The sequence below is a fragment of the Herpailurus yagouaroundi genome, unplaced genomic scaffold, assembly GCF_014898765.1.
Source record: "Herpailurus yagouaroundi ecotype Mexico unplaced genomic scaffold, PumYag 159, whole genome shotgun sequence".
NCBI lineage: Eukaryota > Metazoa > Chordata > Mammalia > Carnivora > Felidae > Herpailurus > Herpailurus yagouaroundi.
Window position 1 is genome coordinate 37,177,994 of NW_024412400.1, and position 14,518 is coordinate 37,192,511.

The 14,518-nt window shown below is 40.5% G+C and overlaps 1 protein-coding gene across 4 annotated transcripts in view; it reads left to right on the forward strand.

The window, feature by feature from the left end:
• The window catches only part of LOC121033755 (uncharacterized), a 50,416-nt gene extending 36,135 nt beyond the window's left edge, over positions 1–14,281 (forward strand). For 2 of the 4 annotated variants that reach the window (XM_040480355.1, XM_040480358.1), the window contains 2 exons: positions 1,328–1,434; positions 12,905–14,281. In XM_040480355.1, the coding sequence (XP_040336289.1) occupies positions 1,328–1,434; positions 12,905–13,089 (292 nt within the window). In that variant the 3' untranslated portion in view covers positions 13,090–14,281. Of the gene's footprint in view, positions 1–1,327; positions 1,435–8,821; positions 9,275–12,904 lie in introns of those variants that run through there. The other 2 variants (XM_040480356.1, XM_040480357.1) reach the window with 2 other exon arrangements.
• Positions 14,282–14,518: the final 237 nt, after the last annotated feature.

A 14,518-nucleotide genomic window follows, 5' to 3' on the forward strand; every position in this document is an offset into this window, starting at 1 on the left:
GCTGAATAACATAGTGATTAAATCCTTGGCCTCTGGAATCAGAGTTAGATGTAAAATTGTCGACTTGTGAAGTTTGTCTTCAACATTCTTCATTCTCTTCCTGCTTCCTTCTGAAGCATCCCTGTTCTCACCCATCTTACCTGAAGGAATTGGATATAGGCAGGCAGTTCAGGAAGCCAAAGCCAGGCAAGTCCTGATTAGACAGGCTATTTTGGAGAGCAAGACCTTTGAGAGGGAGAGTCTGGTGGAACCACTCAGCCCCACCCTTGAATTCTGGCTGCTGAATCAATAGAAAATGTGTACAGGGAGCAAGAGAATGACCTTATATTCACTACTGATCCTAACTAAAATTTTATATCCTCAGTGTGTGGTAAGGACTCAAAATTGTTTTATTGGAAGTCAGATGATAATTTCTTTCAGAGCAGAGGCCATGAGTTAAATTCCTTTAATCCCTGCAATGTTAGACATATATGCATTTAATAAGCCAGCACTCAGTATGATAGCATCATTGATACTGCATTTTGCAAGATACTTTCACAGGAACTGCTTCATTCTGTTTTCACCACAACCTTATGAAATAGGCAGAACAGCCAATTTGGAGGCCAGTTTTACAGATGAGAAAGGTGAGAGAGGACACATGACCTGCCCATGACTACATGGTTGACAGGAGGTATAAGCTAACCAGGAACCCAGGCCTTCACCCAGATTTCACGTCCACTCATCATGCCAGAGATTCCCAAAGACCAGTTGTCAGGCCAGTGCTAGGGCATGAAGGAATTTTCAATAATCCTCAAAGAGATTAGAAAAAAAGAAAAAAAAAAGATGGTGTGTTCATTTTTCATAAAGCTAAACTTAATTTTAAACGCAATCCTTTATTTTGAGACTATGCCCTTCCTAATTTCATGTAAAAATATTTGTTCTTTTATTTATTGACAAGGTGAGAATTGCTATTTATTTGACATACTAAAAGTTGCCAAACCATTCCTTCCCAAGTTTTTGACATTTTACCGGTGTGCAAAATCTAAAAGACTGGGAAATCCTGCACAACCCCCACATCTTATGAATAAATAAATGAATGGGATATTGAAGGCAACTAAGTATTTATCCTACCAACTTGCTGAAGGGGGCCATCCAATCTAGAGAGATTAAAATGGAAAAGCCTGAACTCAGGATATCTTCAGTTTTCAAATTGGGTCAGTGCATCATCTTTGGAAGTGGGGTCAAGGAGAATATTGAGGACCTAAGAAGAAAGATCATACTCCAAAATAAGTGGATTGAGTTTCTTTGAGTAACATTGCCATTTTGATTTGTCATTTTCTTTGTCCAGTCTGATCAAATACTCTGCTCACTTAAGGGAAATTGACCTTGGAAACAATGTCCTGGGAGAAATGGCTGCTACTGACATACTTGAAGCATTAAGAGCCAGAAAGACAGGTAGAGTGTTTTCAGTTTGTGTTCCCCTCCACTTGTCCACATCCATTCACTCCTAAATGCTATTCTACTCACAGCTTGCTCTACTTTTTTCATTAAATAACTGGTCTGAGCTAAGTGATAACCAAGAGCACTATCATAAACCGCCTACCCTTGTACCAATTTGCCCAGTGATTTGCACAGAGTTCAAGAACTTCTAGGATGTCATATGTCATCTTTGACCTAAGTACAGTAGTCTCCCCTTATGCGTGGGGGACATGTTCTAAGATCCCCAGTGGATGCCTGAAACTGCAGATAGGATCAAACCCTGTATGTACTAGGTTTTTTCCTATGAATACATACCTATGACAGTTTAATTTATAAATTAAGCACAGAAAGAGATTAACAATAATAACTAATAGTAAAATAGAATGCTTATGATAGTATATTGTAATTAAAGCTATGTGGGGGTGCCTCGGTGGCTTAGTCGGTTGAGCGTCCAACTCTTGATTTTGTCTGAGGTCATGATCCCAGAGTCATGGGATTGAGGCGTTGGACTTCATGCTGAGTGTGGAGACTGCTTAAGATTCTCTCTCTTGGGGCGCCTGGGTGGCTCAGTCAGTTAAGTGTCCGACTTCAGCTCAGGTCATGATCTCAGAGTTTATGGGTTTGAGCCCTACATCAGACTCTGTGCGAACAGCTCAGAGCCTGGAGCCTGCTTCAGATTCTGTGACTCCCTTTCTCTGTCTGTCTCTGCCCCTCCCCTGCTTGTGCTCTCTCTCTCTCAAAAAATAAATAAACTTAAAAAAAAAAAAAAAGATTCTCTCTCCCCCACTTCCTCTCTCTCCCGCTCATGCTCTATAAATAAATAAATACATACTATGTGAAAATGGCTTGCCTCTCTCTCAAAATATCTTACTGTACTGGAGTCACCCTTGTAATGATGTGAAATAACAAAGCCTATGTGAGGAGGTGAAGTGAGGAGAATGACAGGCATTAAGCTCCTACTGACCTTCTGATGACTCCTCAGAAGGAAACCCATCTGCTTCCTGACCGCCGATGACTGAAACTGTGGAAAGAGAAAGCCCAGATAAGGGGGATGGGGCTACTGTAACGATTGTCATTAGAGGGAAATTTTCTCAGTTGCTCTTTCTTTTCCCTCTCTTCTCTGAGTCTCACTTATTCTCTGAGGGACTCTGTCCTATTCTCTAGTCTCCTTCCCAACCCACCTGCAGATATTCCTCCAGATAGCAATTGGAAAACTCAGGTGACATCTCTCATAAGATTCTGATGTGCTTTCTGGACCATCAAAGATGGCATCGGGAGAGCAGTAAGGGTGGTTTATGACCATGTAATCCTTTGAAAATGAGAGACTCACATATGGAATGAGTTATTTATTACACATTGGCCAACGCTGCCCTCTTCCTTTCATTAATATGCATGACCAGAATTAACGATAGCCATACTTACAGCTGACAGAGGGATGAAGTACGCCATTTTAAATAAAGCTCAATGAAAGACATATAAACAGATTTGAACATCCAAATTCAGTGTTTAAAAGGGGGAAAGAGATGTACATGGGTGGCTCAGTCAGTTGAGTGTCCAACTCTTGATTTGGCTCAGGTCATGATCCCGGGGTCTTTTGATGGAGCCCCGTGTAAGGCTCCACTCAGAGCCTGCTTAATATTCTCTCTTTCTCTCCCTCTCTCTCTCTCTCTTAAATAAAAATTTTTAAAAAGGGTGGGGGAGAGATCTTGGTGCGTTATCTGGCAGGTTATGTGGAGAGAATTAAGTAGTAGAAGTATTGGTCTTTGTCATCTCTTCAATACAATGATCTTAGAGACATGGCATAGTTTTAGGTTGCATTTTTTTTTTTAACAGTGGCAGTTTTACAAAAGAATTACACTATTACTTCACCAATAATGAAGTAATCACCACTTTAAAACTAAAACCACCGGGGTGCCTGAGTGGCTCAGTAGATTAAGTGTCTGACTTTGGCTCAGGTCATGATCTCACAATTCATGAGTTTGAGGCCCCGCGTCAGGCTCTGTGCTGACAGCTTAGAGCCTGGAGCCTGCTTCGGATTCTGTGTGTGTCTCTCTCTCTCTCTCTCTCTCTCTCTCTCTCTCTCTCTCTGCCCCTCCCCTGCTCACACTCTCTGTCTCTCTCTCAAAAATAAAAATAAAAGATTAAAACTACTGCATTGCCATTTCTTCACAAGCCAATCGAATGATTCCAAGATTTTTAAATTATCCCTTTATTTTGGAGAAACAAAACATGTTCCTAGTCCATTTGAATTGAATTCAAATTCAATGGAATTATTAAAAATAATTTAAATTTAACTTTAATCTGAGCTTAATAAACTGAAAGCAGGTTAATGATTTCATTTGGTTTTCCTTAGTATGGGAGTAACTTACTATACCCTGTGGCAAAAGATATTATAAAATACCACAGGCAGTGTTCTGATCTTTACTGTAGTTAAGTGCTAATGATGGGCAGTCTCAGATGATTTGACGGAAAATGATTCTCATTGAGTACTTATTTGGAACTGCAAAACATTGTGCTTGCTTAGTAAATAGTTCAATTTGCATAAGTAGGGAAGATAATTATGAAATACCCACCTGAAAATACAGATTCTCATTTAAAAAGCATTTAAAAACAACTTATAGTTCAAGGAAGTATTAATTTCCCAAATATAGTAGTATATATCATGATAGCTTTAATACATCCACATTTTGAACCAAAATAATTATGACTTGTTTCCATGGAACACCTCAGGTTGTTAGAAAGACTCCTCAAAACAGGGTTAGCTGGTTGGATTCTACAGGGAAATCTCTTGCCATTTAGCCTTAATGGTATCCTTTTAAACATTGAAAGCAATGAGTGATATCACTGATTATAGAACTAATGTTCTTCTTTTGATTGCTTTTGTGTTCTTATCATTTGCAAGTTAACAAGCTAATTTCTAATTCTACTTCTTTCATGAAATCCAAATTAATAGCCTAAAGTAATTTATTTGCCTACCAAGGAATTCTTATTGAACTACCTTTAATGATGGAACACACACAATGAAAGCTTCCTCAGAAACATCAGCAACCTCACTTGTTACAAAAAAAAAAAAAAAAAAAAAAAAAGGTTAGCAGAGGGTTGAACTGTCTACATCTTACAGGGTTGCTTTTTGACTAATTAAAAAAAAAACAGAATACTTGAGGATAGTTTCACTTATTCATTCTTACTGATTTATTTATTTATTTCAACATGAATTTATTAATGCTGTAGAGCAAGGCCAAAGGGCCCACGGCGACCACTGAGCTGAATGCAAACAGGCTCACGAAGCAACCCACCTCTAAATAACCATAGGCCCTAACTAACCAATTACCAGTGGGCACAGTTCCTAAAATTATCAAAAAGGGAAAATTCCATACATTTACTACCTCCTCACTGTGCCCTGTAACTGTGGCTCCTCACCCGTGCTTCATTACAGTGTCTCCTTTGCTGTCTTGCCCACTGCTTCCTTACAATGTATTCAGTAAACTTTTATCTCTTTTGTTCTGCCTTGGGTGAACTCTTTTATCGCCTGTGCCCCTGGCCTCCACCCAATCGGAGTGCCCCACATTTGATGGCTACCCCATCTGATCGGGACAACACACAAATGCCAGGCCTTGTTTGAGTTAAGCAGTGAATTCCTGCTTTCATGGATCTTACTTCCTAGTGAATGACAGTAAACCAACTATAAAAAGAAGTAAAATACACATTATTGTATATCAGATATCAGATGGGGATCATACTTAAGGGAAAAATAAAGCAAGAAAAGGAGATAAAGCATGTATGTCAGGCGTTGGGAGTTTTAGTTAGGATAGCCAGAGAAGGCTGTACGAAGAAGAAACATTTGAGTGAAGGCCAGAAGGTGTGAGGGAGCAAGCCATGTATATCTGGGGAACGAGAATTCCAGGTAAGCCGAACAGCGAGTGCAAAGGCTTAGGGCAGGAGGCTACCTGGTGTGTTCTAAAACCAGTATGGAAGCCAACATGGCTGGAGTGGAGTGAGAGGTAATGGGAGAGTCATAGGACAAAAAAAAATTCCAAGAAGTAAGCATGGAGGGCAAGGGGCCTTCTAGGCAATTATGATTACTTTAGTTTTTAATTCTATTGAGAATGGGAAGGCATTTGAGAATTTTGAGAGGAGTGACCTGATCTGACCCACATCTCAGCAGGATTACTCTAGCTCTATGTTGAAAATACATTGGAGGAGAGGTGAAGACAGAAGAAGGAAGACCAGTTAGGGAATTTTCCCTAGAAAAATTAAACAGCCTTTCAGCAGACCCAGCACACCCAGCATGGCAGAGAATGAGAGTGAAGTAAGAAGCTGAAAAGAGGAGGATTAGGGAAAATTCTACACACTCAACACTTGGGACACAGCCTTTACCATTACTGCAGCCTTCTTTGTCTGCCCTGCTTCCGGAGGCCAAAAGCCATGTAGAAGACTGGGGTATTCTTTGAAAACTGGATAGGCCCAGAGAAAGGAAAAACAGGTGCTGACACCTGGCCATGCCCTCATCATTCAAAGAAGCCCAGCAGGTAAGCAAGCCCTGCTCCTACAGAGGAGCTTCCCATGAGCCTTTGGATGCCTCATGCTTCACTGTGAACAGAAATCCAAACATCTCCAGATACCTGAGGCAATAGTTTGATATAGGAAACCAAGCCTGAGAGAAAAAAGGTAACTCTGAAGATAAAGAGACAATACAGAAAATTAAGAAATTAGTTATGACTCCTCCCAGTGAAACAGAAGATAATGCATCTGTGAAACAAGAACAGGATGCTATGAAAAAAGAATAATCAGAAAATAAGAAAAAGTTCTTGGCAAGTAAAAATGATAGCCAAAATAAAAATTTCAAAATGAATGTTGAAAGATGAATTCAAGCAAGGCTTTAAAAAGTAGAACAAAAATAGGAAGATGAAAAATTAGAATATATTAGAGGGGATTAGTCTGTGAACACCAATATTTAACTCATAGTTCAGAAAGAGTGAACAGAGAAAAGTGGGGAGAGGGCATTATCAAATAATTATCAAATAAATCAAGAACTTTCCCAGAACTAACAGGCATAAATCTGTATATTGAAAGAGCCCATTGAGTGCCCTGCACAGTGAATGATAAAAGCTGTATCACCATGGCATTTAGAACACTAGGAATAAAGGGCAAAGTCTATAACAATTACAGATAAATACTGTATTTTCTGTGCAAAGGACTGAGAATCAGCATGACCTCAGACTTCTAACCAGAAGCTAGAAACAATGAGGCACTGCCATGAAAACTCTATGAGAACTTTATACATTCCCAACTTCTAACCAAGTATGAGGATAAAGTAGTTTTCAGTACACAAGAACTCAAACTCTTTGCCTCCTCTGTTTCCTAGGAAGCTCCCAGAGAACACATTTGAGCAAAATGAGAATAAACCACAAAGATGAAGAATCCAGAATCCAGAAATCAGGAGAACCAATATAGAAAAGTAGAAAAGAGAGTCCCAGGGGCACCTGACTGGTCCAATTGGTTAAGTGACTCTTGATTTTGGCTCAGGTCATGATCTCACCGTTTGGTGCGTGAGATTGAGCCCTCATCGGTCTCCACGCTAATGGTGTAGAGCCTGCTTGGGATTCTCTCTCTCTCTCTCTCTCTCTCTCTCTCTCTCTCTCTCTCTCTCTCTTTTCCTCTCCCCTACCTCCCTTTCTATCTCTGTGCCCCTCCCCTGAGCTCTCTCTCAAAATAAATAAACTTAAAAGAAAAAAAAAAAAGAAAAAGAAAACAGAATCCCAGATGATGGTTGAAGATCAGAACTAGTCCAAATGGACAGAAAAATAGAAGACTTTGGGAAGGAGGAATACTGTGGTAAAAACTGAATCGAGCTTTGGAAATACTTAAGTATTTTGCAAGAAATACTAATGGGTGTATGAAAAATAAAAGAAAATGGGGGAAATATTTAGAATTGGTACACAGGAAACTGTGCAAATGAAAAATTAACACTATTAACTCAGAAGAAAGTTATATAATTGGGGCACCTGACTGGCTCAGTCAGTAGATCATGTGATTCTTGATCTCAGATTGTTCAAACTCCACATTGGGTGTAAAGATTACCTAAAAATAAAATCTTAAAAGTTTTATGAGTAAGAAAAATACTGTGAATAAAATATATATGACCATACCAGTCGATACAACAAGTGTTGATTTAACTAAAAATTTTGAAATAGAACTGTTGAGAGGTTTGGTGAGAAGACAGGATAACAGTCAATACGTAAAATGTTTAATGGAAATATCATATAATATAAAAAGCACTTTCTTTGGAGTAAGGCAGTAAATCTCACGAAAAACAGCTGAATGAATGAGTATCAAGGAGGGCACTTGTGATGAACACTGGGTGTTATGTGTAAGTGATAAATCACCAGATTCTGCTCTTGAAATCAATATTACTCTATATGTTAACTAACTAGAATTTAAGTAAAAACGTGAAACCAAAAAAAAATAATACAAAAGAAAAAAATAACAGCTGAATGAGTTAAAAGTGGTTTTCTTTGGAGGAAAAGCCTGAGGGAAGGGAAAGGGTCTGTTGTTTTTCAGTATGAACTTTTTAGCCCTATTTGATTTTTTAGCTATATGTATGCATTACTTTGATTACATTTTTAGAGAATTGAAAAGTGCATAGCTTTTTAAAAAAAATCTTTTTCAATGTTTATTCTTGAGAAACAGAGAGAGAGAAAGAGAGACTGGGGGAGGGGGGGAGAGAGAGAGAGAGGGAGACACAGAATCCGAAGCAGGCTCCAGGCTCTGAGCTGTCAGCGCAGAGCCCAACATGGGGCTCAAACCCACGAACTGCGAAATCATGACCTGAGCTGAAGTTGGACGCTTACCTGACTGAGCCACTCAGGCGTCCCAAGTGCATAGCTTTCTACCATGTGATTCATTGTTAAATAATTCCATGTCAATATCTAATACTGTCTGAAATCACCTCAGCTTCCACTAAGGAACTGAAGGCCTCACACGCTATAGAGCATTGCCGTATGGCTAGAGTTTCGTAAAGAAAAGCGAAAAGGATGACCAAAAATGTGGTGTTCAGGGATCATGACAGTCTTTTGTGAGTTTGGCTGCCACGTGAATCCTCTGAGGCCTTAAGCTGGCCCCGCCTGCCATACTCCTGGCCCCATTTTAAGTGGTTTGCAGCCCCGGCACTACTCACATATGAGCCATGCATCCCACACTGCTCCCTCAGCTTCACAGTGATCAAGACTTTAGACCTTGTTTTCCTCTTGAAGCTCCGTCCTCCTCTACATTTGTGCTTGCCTTTTTTTTTTTTAATAACTCTGAGTTTTGTTTTTCTCCATGACGATGATTTATACCTATTTGCTGTTAAATTCTGCATCAGTGAGAGATGATGTTTGGCTACAGGGAATAGAACCAGCTATAGTGGCTTAATCAAGTAGAGGAAGACTGAGCAGGTACAGATGTGCCCCAACATCATTCCTTTCTCTTTCTCCACCAACCACCTTAGCAGGTGGTTTTTATCCTCATAGTTTTAAGGTGGCTGCTTCACTGAAAGCCTCCCATCTCCATTCCAGACCAGAAGAAGAAGAAAGGGACAAGGAGATAGTGCTGGTACCTGTATGAGGGAATCTCAGAAATCCCCAGCAACTTTTGCTTATTTGCAGTTGGCCAGAAGCATGTCACATGCTCATCCCTAATTTTTAACTGGGAACATTGCTGCCATAAGAAAAATGTGAGCTCTGTTAGAAAATAAGGTCAGAGGCGCCTACGTGGCTCAGTCATTTAAGCGCCTGACTCTTTGTTTAGGCTCAGGCCATGATCTCACCATTTGTGGGTTCAAGCCCCACATCAGGCTTGCGCTGACAGCACAGAGCCTGATTGGGATTCTCTCTTCTCCTCTCTCTGCCCCTCCCCTGCTCACATCCTCTCTCCCTCTTTCTCTCTCAAAATAGATAAAGAAAATAGATAGATAGAAAGAAAGAAAGAAAGAAAGAAAGAAAGAAAGAAAGAAAGAAAGAAAGAAAGAAAGAAAGAAAGAAAATAAAGTCAGAAAAGATATTAGGCAGGGAACTAGAAGTATTTGCCTTAAGCTCTTTTAGATTGCAATAAATAGGTCCACTGGTCCTTTCTACCCTAGACGTGGTCAAAGAGGCCTTTGCAGCCAGTGACCCCTCTGGAGTGGCCCAAGTGAGACACCAAGGTCTATATTAGACATTTGGCATGGCCCCTCATGTCACCTAGCAGACTTATGTCTGTATAACCTGCTGCTCTACAAGGAAACATGGAAGACACTGGGCCAAAATCAGACCCAGGAAACATGAAGGGCTACTGCTCAACCTCTCAATCTAGGCACGTTCCTGGGAGACTTCTTGCCCTAGATTTTGTTATGGCCCAGCCCCACCCTGAGGTTCCAGAGCAACTTTCCCTGCGACCCCACCTGATTTTTTGTGATGACCTGTATGTAGGATGGAATGACCCCAGCACACCAAGCATCAATAAGCACTGCTCACCAGAGGAAAACATCCAAATAGGACACTGACTTTGCTTCTCTTCCAGGCACATATGTACCACTCAAGCCCCCAGCGACATGGTTTCTGGCCCTTTCCAAGCCTTGAAATTACAAACTGTATTGTCTTATACCTCCTGGTCCCTTATCCATATTCATCCACCTTGCCCTCCACTACCTTTTACTATGCCCAGCCTGATTTGTTCTCACACCCTTACAACCATTTTCATGTTTCAACCTCAACTGACCCTCTGGAGGTGACATTCAGTACTATTTTTAAGGTTCATAATTTTCCTCTCAACCATATGTCTTACTTACCTGTCTGCTTCTAGCCTCTTCCTGGTGTATTCTGGCCTCCACAAACTACAGCTTGGGGCACCTGTGATGCAAGCAGGACCTGGACATTTGGCTAGATGAGAAACAGGAAGGGGGAGAAGGGCAAGTGCCATGGGAAATAAAAGAATGATGGGCTGACACAGGCTCTCGGAATGGCATACTAGGTATTTGAGTCTTATTATTCTGACCCCAGTTTTGATGTGTGGGCGTAGGTCTTTCCCCTGACCACGAAACAACTGCCAAATGTGAGCGGGGTGTCCTACAATTCAACTCAATTCTGACCCTACCTATCTGGAGATAGCATTAGATTCTACAGGTTAAGGGCTCTGTCACACGAGACTATCCCCTCCCCGCCACCACCACTTTAGACACCAATCACAAGTCCAAATTGTTACTATGCTTCTGACTGGCTGGCTGTAAATCTGAGGTTCTCATGACCCCCTCCTTGAGTTTTATTAATTTGCTAGAACAGGTAATAGGACTCAGGAAACCAGTTTATTTACTGGATTACTGGTTTATTACAAGGATATTAAATCAATAGCCAGATGAAGAGATATTTAGAGGGTGAGGTCTCAAACAAAGGAACTCTGTCCTCATGGAGTTTGGGGCCCAGCATGGTGGCACACAGAAGCATTCTGGTTTCCCAACCTGGAAGCTCTTTGAATCCTGTCCTTTGGGTTTTTATGGAGGTTTCATACATAGGAGGCATGATTGATTAAATCCTTGACCACTGGTGATTGATTCAACCTCTAGCCCCTTTCCCCTCCCTGGAAATCAGGGGGTAGGACTGAAGGTTTTAACCCTCTATTTATGGTTGGTTTCCCTTGGCAACCAGCCCTATCCTTAGGTGCTATCCAAAAATCACCTCATTATCATAAACTCCGGTGTGGTGGAAAGGGGCTTGTTATGAATTATAAGGCACCCATTTCCCCTTTGTGGCTCTAAGGTGTTTTCAGGAACTGAGAACAAGGGACCAAATGTTATATTTTTCAAATCTTTTTTAAATGAATTCCAGTGTGGCTAACATAAGTGTTATATTAGTTTCAGGTGTACCATATAGTGATTGAACAATTCTCTACATGACTCAGTGCTCATCGTGATGTGTACTTTTTAACCCCGTCACCTATTTCACCCATTCCCCTACATACACCTAAGAGACCAAATCTTATAAGAAAAGATGCTCCCATTGCTCTTATTGCTCAGGAAGTTCCAAGGGTTTGGGAGCCAGGAACCACGGACAAAGACCAAATATATATGAGAAATATGAATGACCAAATATATATTTCTTCTAATCACAATATTGCAGGTCTGTATAGGAAAATCAGTGAGAAATCTTGGTCTCAAGTGATACAAGACCAACTCAAACTGATTTAAGTATACACACACACACACACACACACACACACAAATTGTTGACCCATATAACTAAAAGCCCACGGGTGGTTCTAGCTACAGGTCCAGGTGGATTCAGGGGCTCAAGTAACACTACCTACCTTCATCTCCTGGAAGTTCTGCTTCTGTGTTGACTATATTCTCAAGCAGGTTCTTCCCGCACAGTGGCAAGTTGGGTAGCACTAGCTAGAAGTTTACATTGTGCCAGTTTAAGCTAAGAAAGAGCCTTTCTCCTGATTTCATTGGACCATCATGAGTCACATGCATAGCTGTTAACACATCACTGTGCCAGGGAGAATAAATCCACTAATTGATCAGATTTGGGTTATGTACCTGTCTAGCCTGAGAGCACAGGGGAGTGGAACCCCAAAGTAAATTCGAGATTCTGTTCCAGAAAGAAGCTAAAATGCAAGCTGGACAAGAAAAACCAAGAGAGATCCACTAAAGATGAAGGGCCAGGGGAGCGTGTGTAGGTCAGCCGGTTAAGTGGTGACTCTTGATATCTGCTCAGGTCATGATCTCGCAATTCGAGCCCCATATCTCGCTCTGCACTCACAGTGCAGAGCCTGCTTAGGATTCTCTCTCTGTCCCTTCCCTGCTCATGCGCAATCTTTCCCCCTCAAAAAAAAAAAAAAAAAAAAGATGATGAGCCAATAAAGTATTAGAGGCAATGAAAGACAAGATTAGAATTTCACTTTCAGATGATTAATCTGGAAGTAGAGCCCAGAATGGATTTGGGGCTGGGAAAGTCTGAGGCTAGGAAGACCAGTTAGAAGGCCACTAGAATTATCCAGGTAAACATATGACAGTAGGAATGGAAAAGAAAGGACTAGGGTAAGAAGTTATTACAGAAATAAATTGTTATGGATCACTCACATTAAGAGGGAGGGGTGCCTGGGTGGCTCAGTCCGTTGAGCCTCCAACTGTTGATTTTGGCTCAGATCATGACCTTGTGAGATCAAGCCCCACGTCGGGCATCAGACTCCCCACAGGGTGTGGTGCCTGCTTGGGATTCTCTCTCTCCCTCTCTGTCTGCCTCTCCCCCTCTCAAAATAAATACAGAAACAACTATATAGATATAGATATAGGGAAAAGGTATTAAGTGAAAGGAATATTGCCCAGTTAATAAGAATGTGGGAGAATGCCCCTCTCAGAAGCCCCAGACTTACTCCACTAAATGGAGCTGTGAAATATCTTATGCATTTACTATTATGTTCTTTCCCCCATCAGGTAAATGTCCAGTCTTAAAAATTACAGTCACTCCTCAAATCTCTTCAGAAACCTTCAGATCTATTTGGAAAAATAGCAAGAAATCTAGTATCACCTGTAAAAAGAAGAAAAAGGTATGCTCTCGGATGTCTGTGTCTGTGAATTTCAGCCACCAGGGGAGTGCTGTATGGATTCCTGGGCACTAAACTGGGGTAGATGCCATCCTCAGCAGATTTTGCACTTGATAAAATCATGAGAATTTTGGTTCTGGGTAACAGTATCCTTGTGATGGATGATGATTGGACAAAGGACAAGTAGTAAGGGAACAACATAGTTCCCTCAAATGTTAGTGCAAATCTTGCCTCCTGTCTTCAACTTTCCCACTTCCCACCCGAATCCTGGTTCCTGTTAGCTTATTGTGGATTTGAAATGGTGAATTTACTCAAACTATTTATGAAGCATGTGGGATCTATTAGGGGGTAATGATTTACATATGTTTGCTCTTTATTGTATGAAGTTGAACTTCCTTTTTTTTTTTTTAATTTGTGATTCTTGTTCATTATTTCACAGGCTAAAAACTGAATGTGGATGCCATATCTTTTTATGGGTGCTATCTATCTTCATAGCCTAGAAAGATATTGCTTGTTCAATAATAATAGTTTTCACTGGAACCGTGCCTCTTTCAAGTTCTAAATTTTGATGACTATTTTATGAAAGTTCAAAGTAGTGTTAATCCTATAATGCTTGTCATTTTCGAAAATGTAGGTTTCACAAGTTGGCCTTAGTAAAAATAGGTAGGATTCTTCTCTGGGGCTTCTTAGGTGCATGTGAAATTTATAATTTAAAGGAAGTCATGATCTCTAAGAAAGAAAGAAACTACTTCCATATCTATAGTTGGGAACAATTGGAGTATTTGGAAGTAATAACCACTTTCTGAAAGACAGCATCTCCCAAAATGGGGATCTTCCCCAAATGAGGAAACTTCTAATCACTTTATCCCCCTGCCCCATGAAGATATCTGCTCCATGGGAAAGGCAAGAGGTACGGTTGACCGATGTATGGATGATAAATTGGATTAGTTGAAAGTCATATGTATGACAATATGGTGCAGGGATGAAAAACATGGACTGGGGAATGAAATGGACTGAAATTTTCTGGAAAACTGCTGCTTTCCAGGTGTGTGACATTAGCCAAGTCAGTGAGCTTCGCTGAGCCTCAGTTTTCCCTGATGCAAGATACAGATAAGAATAGCACCTGTCTCATGAGATGACACATATCAAGCATTTTGGGACAATACTCGTTTCATAGTGCATGCTCAAATATAAATATTAGTGGCTACTATTATTGTTGATGTTAGAATTGAATGTTTCCAGTTATTTCACTTGGAACAGCTACACAAGAAAAAAGGAAAAGAAAGAAAGAAAAAAGACTTAAGACCTCTTCATTTTTGAAGTTAAAAAAAAATCACAACAAGCAAGACTGTCGGGGTGCCTGACTAGCTCAATTGGGAAAGCATGAGACTCTTGATCTCAGGATCATGAGTTCAAGCCCCACGTTGGGTGTGGAGCCTGTTTAAAATTAAATTAAATTAAATTAAATTAAATTAAATTAAATTAAATTAAATTAAATTAAATT